Genomic DNA, 17,037 nt, shown 5'->3' on the forward strand with positions numbered 1-17,037 from the left:
TCTGGGCAGAAATGCCTAAGTCAGACAAACAAGTTCTATACAGAACACAAGCTTACTTTTATCTTTGGCTTTGGCCCATAAACAGATGCAAACCCATTTCCAGGCTCAGGCTCAAAACAGTTTACCTTGTCTCCTTGTTTTTCCTCACTCTGTTCCCTGGTGGAACTTTCAGTCTGTTAGACTCCCCCCACCACCCGCACCCCATCTTCTCTTGTATGAAAACTTCACTTTGTTTTGAAGTTTATGTTTTATTTTTTGAGCGAGCGAGAGAGAGAGAACGAGCAGGAAAGTGGCAGAGAGAAAGAATCCCAAGCAGGCTCCACACTGTCAGCGCAGATGCAGGGCTTGAACCCATGAACTGTGAGATTATGACTTGAGACGAAATCAAGAGTCAGCCACTTAACAGATTGAGCCACTCAAGGGCCCCTCTTTTTTTTTTAATGTTTATTTATTTATTTTGAGAGGGAGAGAGAGTGCGCACACATGTGGGGGAGGGGCAAAGAGAGAAGAGAATCCCAAGCAGGCTCCACATTGTCAGCACACAGCCCCATAAGGGGCTCGATCTCCCCAACCATGAGATCATGACCTGAGCTGAAACTAAGAATCGGACCCCTAACTGACTGAGCCGGCCAGGTGCCCCTTAAACCTTCCCTTTTTTGATTTATTTTCTGAGTGCATATTATGTGTCAGGCACAGACAGTGACACTACATGTCAGTGGGGATACAGAGACCATGAAGTCACAGACTGTGTTCTCATGAAGCTGGCAGTCAATTGGTTTTCTGTAGGCTCTTGATTCATTCGTCACGACGACGGGAAGGTAGACCCACATCTTTGACTAGAAGTCAGGTGCACGTGCTGTACGCTAACAATTGCCTCTTGACTCTTCATCACATGGAGGAGACAGTGTGAGAAGGAACATATGCAGAAGTTAACAGCGAATGCTTCCTAAGCGCCTACAGTGCGCCTACAGTGTGGCAGGTACAGTTGGAACTGCTTAATGTTTTATCTCGGGGATCCTCACCCATTTTGCAGAAGAGGAAAGAGGCTTCCAGAGATGTGGGTGACTTTGCTGGAGGCCCGCAGCTGTATGTGGCAGAGCTGAGATGGGACTGCAGAGCCTGTGTGCCTAGAGAGTCAGAGGCAGCTGGTGCCTTTGGACTGTTCTGTTCATCGCATCCCTTGAGCCTAGCACAGGGTTGGCAATCAGTACATTTTGATTAATCAGTGAATGAATGAATGTGTTTAACAACTGGCTGGAAAGGAAGAGAACGGCGAGATCTCCTGGAGGGAATAATTGGGACCTTTAGAGTTTGCTCATTCATTCCTGCGCTCTCTCTCGAGCTTCTATAGAAGGCTACTGCTCTGTGCCCATGACGGTGCTTACACTAAAGGACCCTAAAGATACAGGAGACAGTCTTGTTTTCTAAATATAATTTATTGTCAAGTCACCTATACACTATACAGTGTGCTCTTGGTTTTGGGGGTAGATTCCCGTGATTCATCGCTTCCATACAACACCCAGTGCTCATCCCAACAAGTGCCCTCCTCAGTGCCCACCACCCATTTACACCTCCTCACTCCTACCCCACCCATCCACCCTCAGTTTGTTCTCTCTATTTAAGAATCTCTTAGAGTTTGCCTTCCTCTCTGTAACTAATTTTTCCCCTTCCCTTACCCCCATGGTCTTGTTAAGTTTCTAAAATTCCACATAGGGGTGAAAACATGAGATCTTTTTCTGACTTATTTCACTTAGCATAACAACCGTCAGTTCCACCCACCTTGTCGCAAATGGCCAGATTTCATTCTTTCTCATTGTCAAGTACTATCAGGAGACAGTCTTGACCTTCGTTATTCCCGCTTGCATGCCCGCGCCCCGGCCCCTCTACCCTCTCACGCTGTTCCTCTCAACTATCTACCCAGTGAGCTAGTGCTATATCCCCATTTTACAGATTTTTCATTTCAGGCTGGCCAAGGGAGTTCCCGCAGGCCAAGGTGGCCCGGCCTCGTTCACACCCCGCGGGCGCTACAGGGATGCCTGCGAGGTGGGGAATAAACCGCCAGCCATTCCAGGCCCTGGAAATCCCCGCCTTCATTTTTGCATCTCAGCCCCGCCCCTCTAGAGCCGAGGCCGCGCTAGCCTTCCATTGCTGTCATGGCAACCAGCGCGCCGTTTCCGCTGTTTCGCGTCATTTCCGGCGCGCCGTCCGGGCACATCCGGATTCTGGCGCCTGTAGTGGCGCGCCGCTCGCCCGGAGCCGCTGTCTGTGGTCGGCAGGACCCGGGAGAGGTGAGCGGGGCCGGGCTGAGCGGGGGAGCGGGGAGCGCAGGGGGTCCCCGCCAGTGGGAGTGTGCGCGAGGGANCTTTCGAGCCCTGCCTGCGTAGAACCCGGGGTACGTTGTCCGACTTCCCAGAGTTTCGTTTATCTTCTGGGAAGGGCGGGGACGCCAGCAGTGCCCGTGTCGTAGAAGTGACTTGATTGCTTACGGTAGATGGTCTGCTTGAAGAGTCCGGCAGGTACTCGGTACCTGCCAAGGGTCTGTAACGCCTGACAGTCCTTTGCTGATTCCCCAGGGGGGCTGCGGTATTACTGACTCCCGTGTATCTGGGACTCCCTACCTCCCCTGAGGACATTGCCCTTCTTTGCACTGCTGGCTGAGGTTGAGCCCAGCTGCACCCAACCCGTGTGCCATTGAGTAGAGCAAGCAGGGAGAACTTTGTGTGTGTTTTTAATTTTTAATGTTTATTTTTGGGAGAGGGAGAGGGAGGACATGGGCGCGGGAGTAGCAGAGAGAGAGGGAGACACAGAATCCCAAGCAGGCCCCAGGTTCGTAGCTGTCTGCACAGAGCCGGACGCGGGGCTCAAACCCTGCGAACGGTGAGATCATGACCTGAGCTAAAGTGGGAGGCTTAACCAACTGAGCCACCCAGGCGCCCCAAGCAGGGAGAACTTTGTGACAGAAGCGACCAGAAGTAGTGAACTCCTTGTCCTTGAGGGCTGCTTGCAGTGAGCACCTGGTTGGTAAGAATCACAGTTGCTGTCACATATTGAACGTGTTACTGTGTAGTACACCACGCTTGGTGCTTCGTGTGCCTTTAATATTCAGACGCTGAGTACCTGGCAGAGCTGGGATTTGAACCCTGGCTGTGATTTTAGCAGTGTGTTAGGTTCCTTCCCTAATCCCGTAATGATGATGAACGTATCATGGGGCTACGGTAACAGCTATTGTTCCTTGAACATTTTTATTCCGAGCTAAGTGTTTTTTAAGCACCATGTTGTTTAATCTGCTTTACAAGGCAGTCTCAAAGGTTGGTGCGGTGGTTAATCCATTTAAGAAAGAGACTGCTGTGGGCTGCCTGCGTGGCTCTGTTGACTAAGGGTCCTAAGGGTTAAGGGTCCTAAAGGTCCAGCTCTTGATTTCATCTCAGACGTTGGTCTCATGATTTCTGAGTTTGAGCCCCACTTCCTGAGTTTTGAGCCCTGTGACAGCCTCTGTGGGGAGAGCTTGGAGGCTGCTTGGGATTCTCTCTCTCTCTCTCTCTCTCTCTCTCTCTCTCTCTCTGTGTGTGTGTGTGTGTGTGTGCGCGCCCCTCCCTCCCCTCTCAAAATAAATAAACTTAAAAAATAAATTTATAAGAAAGAGACAGCCGAATCTCATCATCCAGCGACAGAGGTTGAATTGTCCGTTGCCGTACACAGCTGTCTGCTGAGGTAGTGTTTGTAATTACTGCTGCCTTCGGAAGAGGTTCATGATCTGGGAAGAGAACTAAGTCTCACCCAGTAATACAGTTCAGAAAGCATGTTATAGGGGTGCCTGGGTGGCTCGGTGGCGTAAGGGGCCGACTTCGGCTCAGGTCACGATCTCACTGTTCAGTGGGCTCAAGCCCCACCTTGGGCTCTGTGCTGACAGCTCAGAGCCTGGAACCTGCTTCAGATTCTGTGTCTCCCTCTCTTCCNACTGCAGCCCATTGAGACTGTGCCTTTTTCCCACGGTCTGGGGAGAAAGTATGGAGATGGGTACAGTCCTTTCTCTTCCGGCAAGGCGATCTAAAGTAGACGACAGAGGGATCAGACATCAGGAATTACATAACTGTAAGATAGTAGTNGCTGCAGCCCATTGAGACTGTGCCTCTTTCCCACGGTCTGGGGAGAAAGTATGGAGATGGGTACAGTCCCTTCTCTTCTGGCAAGGCGATCTAAAGTAGACAGAGGGATCAGACATCAGGAATTACATAACTGTAAGATAGTAGTAGCCAAATAGCCAACATCTATTGGCTTTTCACTTGTTCNTGCTCTCCTGCTCATGCTCTGTTTCTCTCTCTCTCTTCTTCAAAAATAAACATTAAAAAAAATTAAAAGAAAAGAAAGCATGTTGTAAAAACAGTCACTCCTGGGACCGCCAAGGCTCCTGATAGAACTTTCCTCAGCAGCAGCTACAACAGAATAATCCGGGACGCCGGAAGATGTCCTCCCAGTTTCTGAGGCAGTAATAAGGAGAACAGCACACCAGTTGTTTTTATGTGGTTTCTGTATACGCGAGGATGTGCGATGTTTTAGGACAGAGAAGTAGCTGCTTAAGAATCACATACAGTGTTGGGACTATTCTTTTGTCCTACCTGCTTAAATACGGTTTGTTTCCTAAAGTATGTTTTCAGTGTCTGCTCTATTGAATTGTAGCGATGATGTTAACAAGCTTTGGGCTTGGAGGACATTCGAAGGGAGCAAGGGGTAGGGACGCGGGGAAGCCAGCTGCGGCTTCCAGAACTCACCACAAACCGTGCGTGCCTTTCTTATCCCTTCCTTTAGTGACTGGCCATGTCGCTGTCCCACTTGTACCGGGATGGTGAAGGCCACCTGGATGATGACGAGGACGAGCGGGAGAACTTCGAGATCACCGACTGGGATCTCCAGAATGAATTCAACCCCAACCGGCAGCGGCACCGGCAGACCAAGGAAGAGGCCACGTATGGAGTGTGGGCAGAGCGGGACTCGGATGAAGAGAGGCCCAGCTTTGGAGGCAAACGGTACTGGCCGCATGGGGCTGCTTTGGGGAAGTGGGGGAAGATGGAGAGGGAGTGGGGGGGGGGTGTAACCCACTAAATACACTTCTCTCCTGGCCTTCCTGAGTCCCGTAGCTGCAGCATCAGCCGGGGAGGCTCAGCGTCCTCTTTGGGCTGGAGGCCTGCTCTTTTGCTGATTTAACCGTCAGTGCGCATTCAGTCTTGTGCCGTACACCCATTCCTTGCGCTCCGGGAGCCCCGACACCAGAGCATGGAGACAGGCCCTAACTGACTACTGACCCGGTGGAAGTTTATAGCTTTAGTGTGGGACCTGAGGGGGTACATTTGAGGCTGTCTGGCCGGCTCTGGGAGGTGAGGGAAGAGTTCTGGAGAGAAGCGATGCTTAAACACATATGGCAACAGAGGGTGGCCAGGGTGGTGGGGGGCCCTGAGGACGCGGAGGCTGCTGAGGGGGCGCACCAGGTGTCCACATGGTGCCGAAGCTTTGCAGGCGGGGGCGGACAGAGGGAGCATAGTGCGTGCAGAGGCCCGGGAGTCTGGTGGACAGCGGATGCCATCGGGCACGGTCCTGTTCGGTGAAGACCTGTCGGTGCGCAGGAGTGGCCCGGAGCCCCAGTGGGAGAGGGAGCTCTGTGAGGCCGAGACAGGGTCCCTGCAGGCCTGGTGGCAGGGAGATGAGGGCTCAGGCTGACAGTCTTCCTCCTCGGTGTGAAGTCGTGTGTGCACTGGCCACGGCTCGCTTGACCCGAGTGTGTGGCAAGTCTGGGTTTGTCTCTTTGTCTTCGACTGTGGCCTGTAGACTGCAGCCCATTGAGACTGTGCCTTTTTCCCACGGTCTGGGGAGAAAGTATGGAGATGGGTACAGTCCTTTCTCTTCCGGCAAGGCGATCTAAAGTAGACGACAGAGGGATCAGACATCAGGAATTACATAACTGTAAGATAGTAGTAGCCAAATAGCCAACATCTATTGGCTTTTCACTTGTTCTGCAGTTTTTGCATGGNCGCCTGGGCAGCGCAGTCAGTTAAGCTTCTGGCTCTTGATCTCGGCTTGGGTCATGACCTCACGGTTCGTGAGTTCAGGACCCACCACATCAGGCTCTGCGCTGACAGAGCGGAGGGTGCTTGAGATTCTCTCTCTTCCTCTCTGCGCCTCCCCTGCTCACACTCTCTCACTTTCTCTCAAAAATAAGCATTTTAAAAAAATGTAAAAGGAAAGTTGTGTTGTTGTATTTTGCATTCTTTCATTTCACTCTTACTGAGACATAATCGATACACATGCTGTGCAAGATGATGTCTTGCGTTTTTAATCTCGCCTGCACTGACCTCGAGAACTGCAGAGCTGACTTGAACACATCAGGCATTGGTACTGTGGTCACAGGATCTGGGTGTAAGTGAATGTATTACTGCTCTTTTAAAATGGATCCCTGGAGGTCCACCCTAAGCGGCTCTCTGGGCAGCAGAGCTCCCACATGGGACGGCTGCAGAAGGTTCTTCACAGCCCCCGTGGGCCCTGTGTTTGCCTACAGGGCCCGAGACTACTCCGCACCAGTGAACTTCATCAGCGCCGGCCTCAAGAAAGGGGCAGCAGAGGAGGCGGAGCTGGAAGATTCTGACGATGAGGAGAAGCCTGCTAAGCAGGACGACTTTCCGAAGGATTTTGGACCCAAGAAGTTAAAGACGGTAGCACCTTTGTTTCAGTCTTGTGACCTTAGTAACGTGCGTGGAAGGGCATGCAGCCCACAGGGGGGCTCGTGTGGGTTCCTCCCTGTGACGGCGGGTTTCTGCGAGGCGTGAGGTGGGCGGCGTGGGCTCTTTGCTCACCTGACACAGGTCACAGATCTATTTTTTGGTTTGTAGGACACTGTTTATAATGCTCTGCCAGGTCATTTCCCCATCGCCCAAGCAAGCTTTCTTAGCTTTTCCTTTTTTTGTCCTCCCTGTCAACTATGCTTTGTTTTTTTTCCTTCTCAGGGCGGTAATTTTAAACCCAGCCAGAAGGGCTTTGCAGGAGGGACCAAGCCTTTTGTGGATTTTGGCAGCTGGGAAAGGCACACCAGAGGCATCGGACAGAAGCTGCTGCAGAAGATGGGCTATGTCCCTGGCAGGGGGCTCGGGAAGAATGCCCAAGGTAGGGCGCCGCGCGGGATGGAGACGGGGCAGGGGAGAGGGGGGCGGTTTGGGGAGTGGCTTGCAGTTTCTCTCCTCAGAGTGCGGGTGGCCCGTGGGCCTGGTGCGCCGTTGCCCCTGGGCTGTCTGCTCCCTCAGAGCTGAGCAGAAGCCTTGTTACAGCAGGAGGCAGCGGCCCCATGGGCTGCAGATGTCAGGCTGCATTTTGGCCTGACTGGTGCCCCTTCAGAGACGAGCTTGTCGCCAGTATTTACAAACATGTAATTTCACCTGCAAGTTTTGACTTTGGCTGGTGGGAATTGGCTTTAGCTGCCCTGGACTGTGCTCAGGGCCTCGGGGCAGCACTCTGCCCCCTGTGCTCACTTTACATCAGGTTCCCTGGGTCCTGCAGGCATAGGAGTCCGTGGTCCGGGAACATCCGTGAAACTGTGTGGTCTTTTTGTGTTTTTCTGAAGATAAAGGGTTTAGAACACTGGGTTGTAGGCCCAAACTTTTTGTTCTTTAAAGTTTGTTTATTTGGAGAGCCTGTGAGTGAGGGAGGGGCAGAGAAGTGAGAGACGGAGACAGCATCCCACGCAGGCTCTGCACTGTCAGTCAGAGCCTGATTTGGGGCTCGAACTCAAACTGTGAGATCATAACCTGAGCCAAAATCAGGAGTCAGACACTTAACTGACTGAGCCACCCAGGCGCCCTTGTGTGGCTGTAAACTTGGCTGAGCTAATCCCACGTGGGGTCCTGTCTGGGCTCAGCAGCCCCGCCTCCTGGCCCCAGGCCACAGCCCCGTCCAGACAGCTCCTGTCACACGTCCCTGACTCGTCACCAAAGCTGCACAAGCCGAGCACTCGGGCTCCTCCCGCAGAAGCCCGCTCTCCCGCTCCTTGTCCTGGTTCCCGGGAGCAGCCAGCAGGTGGACGGAAACGGTAGTGGTGGCTGCAGCCCCGGTCCACCCCCACCTGGTGGCGCGGAGGACACGAAGGTCTGCCCTGAGCGTGGAGCAGTCCTGGCTGACGGGGGGCGGGCAGGCTTCACCGCAGTGCGGTAGCCCTGCCTCTCCCCTCTCAGAAGAAAACAGTTATTTCCGAGGCTTCCGCCTGCCCCACCGCAAGCGTGGTCCAGGGACAGAGCTACCTGGTGAAGCGGACGGGCTATCATGCTGAGCTGCCGCTTCACCTCGCCTCATTCGGTCAGTATGTCCGGCGAATTATTCACTTGCCTCCCTGGAACCTTCTTCCAGGTACAGTGTACCAGAGCTCCCAGTCAGTTCCGTAGGAGCAGGTCTCCCCTCTCCCAGTATCCCCAAAGGACGAGTCCAAAGTGGCACAAAACTCTGTATTTAGGGCCTAGATCAGCTGCTGTCTGAGCCTCGGGTGCGGCCCCACAAGTACTCGGAAATGTCCCATCATGTGGGACCCGCACAGGGCTCGGGGGCAGAGGAGAGCCCTCCTTGCTGGGCTGCGTTACGCTGCGTCAGGACCGAGGAAGGTGCTTTCACAGAGCGCCTTGTTCAAATACACCATCACTGTGATCTGAAACGTCTTTGCCTTTTGCTGAAACCTGTCAGGTATCATCAACCCAATTGAAGCCAAACAGAGAAAGGGGAAAGGGGCCGTGGGGGCTTACGGCTCAGAGCGGACCACTCAGTCCCTGCAGGACTTCCCCGTGGTGGACTCAGAAGAAGAAGCAGAAGAGGTAACCAGAAGTCAGGAGTCGGGCGGGTGATGGCCGTGCCCTTTCCGGTCGTCGTCGGTCGCTCCCTCATTCGTTCTGTTGGCTTTGGCGGTTTGCCGCACACGTGGTCTGCCTGGCGTGGGGCTGGGGGCACCTCCAGGAGGAACGGCTTCGAGCCTGGTGCCAGACGCCGTCAGCAGGCAGCTGCGCTGTGGGCGGTGAGGGCAGGAGGTGCTGGGAAGCGTCAGAGTGGGAAGGGAGGCGGGGGATCGTGGGAGGTGACGTAGGGCGCTCAGGGAAGGCCTGTCCACGAGGAAACACTTCCGTGGATGCCCGGCAGGGGAAGGCGGTGGGCCTGGGGCTGGTCGTGAGCCCGGTGGCGGAGAGGTTGTAGAGGAGGCTGTGGGGGGGCCGGCAGCACACGGAGCAGGGAGGGGAGGAAGTGTACATACCGGGTGGGCCACACCACCAGCCCCAGAGGCCGTTGGTAGGTGCCAGCTTTGGTCTGCAGCGAGGCGGGGGGCCAGCTGTGAGCCGGAGTCTCTCCGCTCTCCGTCCAGCCTGGAGCGCCTGCTTTCTGAATCTTCTGTTTCTACGAGGGGCTGGGTGTCGGGTGTCAGGAGACGGTTTCAGTGTCCCGCAGGCAATGGCGCTCAGCACAGAACCCGAGGCCGCGCCTGGTGGGGGTCTGTGAATGGCCTCAGCCACCCCTCCTGCTGTAGAAAGCCTGCCTTGTGAGTGACCTCCTCCCCCTGCCTCAGGAGTTCCAGAAGGAACTGAGCCAGTGGAGGAAAGACCCCAGCGGAAGCAAGAAGAAGCCCAAGTACTCGTACAAGACCGTGGAAGAGCTGAAGGCCAAGGGCAGGATCAGTAAGAAGCTCTCCGCCCCCCAGAAGGAGATTTCTCAGGTCAAGGTACGAGGCCTGTCCTGATCCAGGAGGGACGCTGGGAAACACACCCAGTCTAGGCAATCACCCATCGGTCTCTCGGGCCCAGGGGGTCTTCTGGGCCTGCTCTGTTCTGTTCTTTCTCTCCTGGCAGTAGCGTGTGCCCCGTGAGCGCAGTCCTGCCCCGTGCTGGGTGCTCCGCGTCACGCAGCAGTGGTACAGGACCCGGCCCCTTCTTCCTGAAGCGTGCAGTCCACGACCTGAAAACATTTCCGTTATGGAAACCTCAGCATGAACGTCACCTTTATTGAGTGTGTGACTGCAGACAGTGAAATGCTAGGCTACTTGGTCTAGCCCTGTCCTGGACCGTCAGCTTTTCCCTGCTTGGTTCAGGCCGGTTTGTGTAAAGTCTCGTCTTTGTTTTCTAAGCATAGATTTGTAGTAAAACCACCAGGTTGAACGTGGGAAGGAAGGTTTTTAAGGCTCTGGAACAGTGGAGAGGGTGCGCCAGCTCACACAGGACAGCCCTCGGGGCCTCTGGCACTGGAGTGTTTGCGGTTGTAAGTCCGTTCCAGGCACGCTGTCCCGTGCCTCCGGTCCTGGGCTTTCCGTTACTCCCCCGAGTGGCCAGAGGACGAGGGTGACAGCTGTCTGGTGCAGTTTGGCGTAGGACAGACGGTCACCGCGTGGGGCTCTCCAGTGTCAAGGTGCTGTGCGCTCGCTGCCGGCCAGGAGGGCTGGTGAGAAACTCCAACGTGCCGGTCCTCACCTGAGACCAGGGGCCCGTGGGTGGAGGCAGGTGTGGGAGCCCCGGGTTTACTTTTCTCCAGCCGGTTCCAGTGCTCGTGGTTCTTGGATCGGCCTTACTTCAGGTGCTGGCGGGCCCTGTGTTCCAGCAGGTTCCCCAGGTTCCCCTGTTTTCTTGAATGCTCACTTAAGGGTGCTTTTGTGCAATAACCTTTTCTCATGTTTTGTTTTGTTTTTAAGTTAAAACACAAGTTTTTTATTATCACGGAGCAGTGTATGGCACTTCCTAGACAATTAGGAAATAGAGGCAGAAATATTCTTTTCCTTCCTTCCCATAGGTGACTAGTCTTAACATCTTTTTTTTTTAATTTTTTATCGTTTTATTTGTTTTGGAGACAGAAATAGAGACAGTGTGAGCAGGGGAGGGTCAGAGAGAGGGAGATACAGGATCTGAAAAAGGTTCCAGGCTCTGAGCTGTCAGCACAGAGCCCGATGCGGGGCTCAAACTCACGAATCGTGAGCTCATGACCTGAGCCGAAGTCGGCCACTTAACCAACTGAACCACCCAGGCACCCCCAGTCTTAACATCTTGATACACATCTTTCTAGCTCTTTCTCTGCCTAAATATGCATTTTTGTTATACCGAATGTGATACTTTGCTTTTTGAATTTAATCTTTTTTTCTTAAATAGTTTATTGTCCAGTTGGTTTCCATATAACACCCAGTGCTCATCCCCACAAGTGCCCTCCTCCATGCCCATCACCCCCCTTCCCCTCCCCCCGACTCCCATCAGTCCTCAAGTTTGTTCTCAGCATTCAAGAGTCTCTCATGGTTTGCCTCCCTCCCTCTCCCCCACTATTTTTCCCCTTCTCCTCCCCCATGGTCCTTCACTAAGTTCCTCTTAATCCACCAATATGTGCAAACATGTGGCATCTGTCCTTCTCTGCCTGACTTATTTCGCTCAGCATAACACCCTCAAGTTCCATCCATGTTGCTACACATGGCCAGATTTTATTCTTTCTCATTGCCATGTAGGATTCCATTGTGTAGATGAACCACATCTTCTTGATCCATTCGTCCGTTGATGGACACGTAGGCTCTTTCCAAGTTTTGGCTATTGTGGAGAGTGCTGCTATGAACATTGGGGTACATGTGCTCCTATGCATCAAAACTCCTATATCCCTTGGGAAAATTCCTAGCAGTGCTATTGCTGGGTTATAGGGGAGTTCTGTTGTTAACTTTTTGAGGAACTTCCATACTGTGTTCCAGAGGGGCTGTACCAGTTTGCATTCCCACCAACAGTGTAGGAGGGTGCCCGTTTCTCCACATCCTCACCAGCATCTAGAGTCTCCTGATTTGTTCACTTTTGCCCGAATGTGATACTTTGATCCTATGTGGTGGCTTATTCCCCACTTCCATCAGTACAGCCTCTGCCTTACATGACAGTAGATGTTCGTTTCCACTGAGTAGTCCGCGCTCCGGTTTCATGGCTTTTCCTAGGAAGCCTTGCCCGTCTCATCTGGAGGGAGCCGGTGTGAACTGCGGGTTGCTCGAGTGGTCCTGTCCCCGACCTTCTCCCTGTGGCGGGGGCTCCACCATGGGGAACCGGCTCGTGGGCACTGGCGCCCTGCCTGGCCTTACGCGCATGGTCACAGGGCACGTGTCATGGTGAGCCTTGACTTGCCCCCCCTACTGCCTTCCCCCAGGTCATCGACATGACCGGCCGGGAGCAGAAGGTCTACTACAGCTACAGCCAGATCAGCCACAAGCACAGCGTCCCCGACGACGGGCTGCCGCCGCAGTCTCAGCAGCCGCCGCAGCCCGGCAAAGAGGCCAAGGCGCCGGGCTTTGCGCTGCCCGAGCTGGAGCACAACCTGCAGCTGCTCATCGACCTCACGGAGCAGGAGATCATCCAGAGTGACCGGCAGCTGCAGTATGAGCGCGACATGGTGGTGAGCCTCTCGCACGAGCTGGAAAAGATGTCGGAGGTGCTGGAGCACGAGCAGCGGGTCATTGCCAACCTCAGCAAGGTGCTGGAGATGGTGGAGGAGTGCGAGCGGCGCATGCAGCCCGGCTGCAGCGACCCCCTCACCCTGGAGGAGTGCGCCCGCGTCTTCGAGACCCTGCAGGACAAGTACTACGAGGAGTACCGCATGTCCGACCGCGTGGACCTGGCCGTGGCCATCGTCTACCCGCTCATGAAGGACTACTTTAAGGAGTGGGACCCGCTCAAGGTGAGTGGCCGACAGGGTGGGCCCCGCTCGGAGAGGCCGCGCAGGGTGGGGGTGCTCTGGTGATGGCTGCGTCTCTCCCCAGGACTGCGCGTACGGCACCGAGGTCATCTCCAGGTGGAAAAGCCTCCTCGAGAACGACCAGCTCTTGTCTCACGGCGGGCAGGACCTCTCGGCAGACGCCTTCCACAGGTACTGGCACAGGGCCCAGGAGGCAGTTCCACTGAGGGGGCGGGGACTGGCCTCCGCGCATCCACTCACTCACCCCGTGCTTGCCAGTGTCTGAGTGTTGTGCTGTGCCCGGCGGCCTTCCTCTGGGAGTGAGGCAGACGGCTCAGTCTGGGAGGGGAGAGAGGGGGGAGAGGCATGTCGGGGGTACGGAAGTGGACAAATAAAGCCAGGGTGCAAACCGGCCCCGCAATGCAGGAGAGAGAGGATGCGCACCTAGTTGGGGGATGGGAGGGGCTGGAAGCAGAAGTCTCTAAGATGAGGGTCGTTGAAGCTGTGACCCGAGAAGGGAGGCATCAGCTGCTCCTAGAGCTCCAGTCAGGGAGGCTCGCGGTCCCAGAGAGGGACCCTTGTGACCCCACAGCATCCCTGCCAAGCAGGCGGGCTCCGCCAGGGGCACAGGTCTGGGGGCTGGGCTGGTTTGCTGTGCTCGGACCCAGTGCTGCTGCTTCCTTACTCTGGAGGGTGGATGGTGGCGGACCGTGTCTACTTCGAAACCCCATCAGTGCTGCTGTTCTGCCCTTTCTCTTCTCCTGCAGGCTGATATGGGAAGTCTGGATGCCATTTGTTCGAAATATTGTCACCCAGTGGCAGCCACGGAACTGTGACCCAATGGTGGATTTTCTGGACAGCTGGGTGCACATTATCCCCGTGTGGATCTTAGATAACATACTGGACCAGCTCATCTTCCCCAAGCTGCAGAAGGAGGTAGGTCCGGAGACATGGGGGCGGCCATCAGCAGGGACTGGGGCGCCTGTCCAGTCCCCCCATGCTCGGTTTGTCTAGTGAGACAGAACTGGTGCCGTTGAGAAGATCTCAGTCAGTCGCATGGGTGTCTTTGGCCTAGCGGAGGCCTGTGGGCTGAGGCCAGGAGAGCACGTGGCCTCCGGGCATGGACCGCACAGCACCCCGTGAACTGCTTCCGCAGGTGGAAAGCTGGAACCCACTGACGGACACTGTGCCCATCCACTCGTGGGTGCACCCGTGGCTGCCCCTCATGCAGGCGCGCCTCGAGCCGCTCTACTCGCCCATCCGCAGCAAGCTGTCCAGCGCCCTGCAGAAGTGGCACCCCAGCGACTCCTCAGCCAAGCTCATCCTGCAGCCCTGGAAAGATGTCTTCACCCCCGGCTCTTGGGAGGCGTTCATGGTCAAGAACATTGTGCCCAAGCTGGGTAAGCACGTGGGGAAGGTGCGCGAGGCCCAGTGGCCCACAGCCCTGGTGTCTGGCCGGCGGCAACGTGCTCTGTGCCTCGTGAGGCCCGCCCCTGGAGCTCCGTGCCAAAGCTCGGCACACGGCGCCGCTCGGGGCCCAGAGGTGGGGTGTGAATGTGCCGGGTGTTCTTCCGTCACCGCGGACATCCCACTCTGCATGCCTCCCGCTTCCTAATTGGGCTTGTTTGGGCTTCTGGCCACATGAGAAACATTGGTGTTCTGACATTTTTTGTGGCATTTGATTTTAAATACGTTATTAGTTACTTCTGGGTTATGGAGAAGAATGGTTTTTACGAGCTGCTGTGTCAAGGGCTTGGGGCTGATGTACAGAAATGGATTAGGGACTGGCACTGTCCGCTGAAGGTTCTGCTCTGTGCGTCTGTGGCTCTGCCTCAAAGACTGGCCTTTATTGCAGGCATGTGTCTCGGGGAATTAGTCATTAACCCCCACCAGCAGCACATGGACGCTTTCTACTGGGTCATTGACTGGGAAGGGATGATCTCCGTCTCCAGCCTCGTGGGCCTTCTTGAAAAGCATTTCTTCCCCAAGTGGCTTCAGGTACACCCTGCGCGGCTGTGGCCTTTGAAGGGTGGGATGGTGGCAGGGAGGGTCCCTACCCTGGTTTTCTGCCAAGGTCTGACCAGGAGGTCGATTCGTGGACAGCTGTCAGGTACCAGTGCTACAACGTGTGACAAAGATAAGCAATAATAACAGCAACCTCCCTTTATTGAACACTGGCAAAGCACTTGCCGTGTGTTACCTCTGCTCCTCACACCCAAACTCTGGGGGAGGCACGGGCACATCCCTCTCGTTTAGACGGAAGGATGCAGTTCAGGGAGCTCACGGTCAAGGCACTGAGTTGCCAGGCCAACTCCCAATTCCACACTCTGAATGCCAGACTGTTCAGCCCCTCCCAGCCCCTAGAGGTGTCCCCAGCTTGCAGGACCACACTCAGAACAGACCAGAAGGCCCCTTTGGCAGTTTTGCTGCCTGATGGATGCACGTTTCCTATCTGTCTCTCTTTGGCAGGTGCTGTGCTCTTGGCTCAGTAACAGCCCCAATTACGAGGAGATCACTAAGTGGTACCTGGGTTGGAAGTCCATGTTCTCAGACCAAGTGCTGGCGCACCCATCTGTCAAGGACAAATTTAATGAAGCACTTGACATCATGAACAGGGCGGTGTCCTCCAACGTTGGTGAGTGGGGAGTCTGCTTTGGGCATCCTGGCCCTGAGCGCTGTGCTTCTGAATGCGTAAATGACACAGAACCAGAGTTTTCAGGTGCCCGTGGGCCACCCGCTCCAGCACGCTGCCTGGCCCTCCCAGCCCTGAGGGGCTTCTGCCCCGGCCCGAGTCGGACTGTGGCTGGAGTCACTTCAGGGGGCCTCCTGGGGCCACCTTCATGATCAATGCCCTGTGGCTCTTCATGCTGTCTGGCACGCCTGTGAATAGCTCTGTGTGCTACTCACGCGTAACGGCTTGCCCTCCACTTGCAGTCAGAGCGTGGCCTGACACCCAGCAGCTGCTAAGCCCGCCTGGCCTGTTTCTGTGTGAGACACTCACACTGCGCACTTGCGAGTCATACTGCACACTTCCGGGTTTTATTAGAAAGCTGGGGGCTGGGTCAGCTACGGTGTGCATGCCGTACCGTGCAGGCCGTGTCTCTGTTGTCTTGGCTGTGGGCTGGTGCCTGTCCAATTAATATCCATCCCCAGCTCCCGACCAGCTGAGTCAGTCCTGTGTCACGGTGCGCTCAAATCTCCACGTGAAGGCCACCCTGCCTCCCAGATAAGCTCCTCAAGGCCGAGCGCTTGTTCAGGGTTAGCCAGCGTGGCAGCTGGGACCTAATTTATATTTCCTGAGGCTTTAATCTTTTGAGTCTATTCCACGAAAGTCAAGTTCATAGGTCATATATTCTGTCTAACGAGGTAGGTGTACTTCTGTGCTCTCACCCAGGTCCGTCAATGGGCCATCCCTTTTTCACATTCTCTAGAAACTCTTCCTCAGCCACTCTGGTCCCAGGCCCCCTCCCAGAGCTGTTCTGATCCACGCCTGGCAGCACCAGGCAGCACCGTGCTGTCCTTCAGCATCTGTTTCAGCTCCCTGGTTGCATTCGGCATCCTTCCCGGGCTGGGCCTGTACGGACCCTCTAGGAACAGAACTAGGACAGGCTGTGTGTGGTCAGGTGTCCAGGGGAGGATTAACGTGCTGCTTCATGCTCATCTCCCCGGTTATTACACATCATCCCGGTGTTTCTGTGGCGGCGGACAGCTGCCGGAGCTCCCTCAAGGTGCTTGCCGCCTGTATCGGTGCTTTGTGCCCCCGAGCCCACCCCTCACGGAGTCACAAGCAGGTCTGCCAGGCCAGTCTGTTTCCGTGTGCGCCGGCACACCCGTCCTCACCCCCTCTCCTCTGTGCCCCCCAGGTGCCTACATGCAGCCCGGGGCGCGGGAGAACATCGCCTACCTCACCCACACGGAGCGCAGGAAGGACTTCCAGTACGAGGCCATGCAGGAGCGGCGGGAGGCGGAGAACATGGCCCAGAGGGGCATCGGTGTGGCCGCCAGCTCTGTGCCCATGAACTTTAAGGACCTCATTGAGACCAAAGCCGAGGAGCACAACATCGTGTTCATGCCGGTCATTGGGAAGCGCCACGAAGGGAAGCAGCTCTACACGTTTGGCCGCATAGTCATCTACATCGACCGGGGGGTGGTGTTTGTCCAGGGTGAGAAGACCTGGGTGCCCACCTCCCTGCAGAGCCTGATTGACATGGCCAAGTAGAGGGCGGTGGGCTGGGCATGGGCACGAATAAACAGTGTTTGAAAACAGCCCTGAGAGAGTAGTGACTCCGCATCCGGATGTCCCTATGGGTCAGGTTGCCAGGAAAGGACGTGAAGCATCACGCTGGGGAGGCACGT

At 55.4% G+C, this 17,037-nt stretch overlaps 1 protein-coding gene across 1 annotated transcript; it reads left to right on the forward strand.

Annotated features, from left to right (window-relative positions):
- Positions 1 to 2,215: 2,215 nt before the first annotated feature.
- On the forward strand, positions 2,216 to 16,947 carry TFIP11 (tuftelin interacting protein 11). The gene is made up of 13 exons (XM_077761670.1): positions 2,216 to 2,288; positions 4,807 to 5,024; positions 6,548 to 6,701; positions 6,993 to 7,149; positions 8,710 to 8,837; positions 9,578 to 9,730; positions 12,157 to 12,684; positions 12,767 to 12,873; positions 13,449 to 13,617; positions 13,838 to 14,081; positions 14,537 to 14,679; positions 15,151 to 15,316; positions 16,545 to 16,947. Exons 2-13 carry the CDS (start codon positions 4,816 to 4,818, stop codon positions 16,898 to 16,900), a joined length of 2,514 nt encoding a protein of 837 aa, XP_077617796.1. The 5' UTR covers positions 2,216 to 2,288; positions 4,807 to 4,815; the 3' UTR covers positions 16,901 to 16,947.
- The last annotated feature ends 90 nt before the right edge of the window (positions 16,948 to 17,037 follow it).

This window comes from Crocuta crocuta, unplaced genomic scaffold, assembly GCF_008692635.1.
Source record: "Crocuta crocuta isolate KB4526 unplaced genomic scaffold, BGI_CrCroc_1.0 scaffold348, whole genome shotgun sequence".
In the NCBI taxonomy this organism is placed as follows: domain Eukaryota; kingdom Metazoa; phylum Chordata; class Mammalia; order Carnivora; family Hyaenidae; genus Crocuta; species Crocuta crocuta.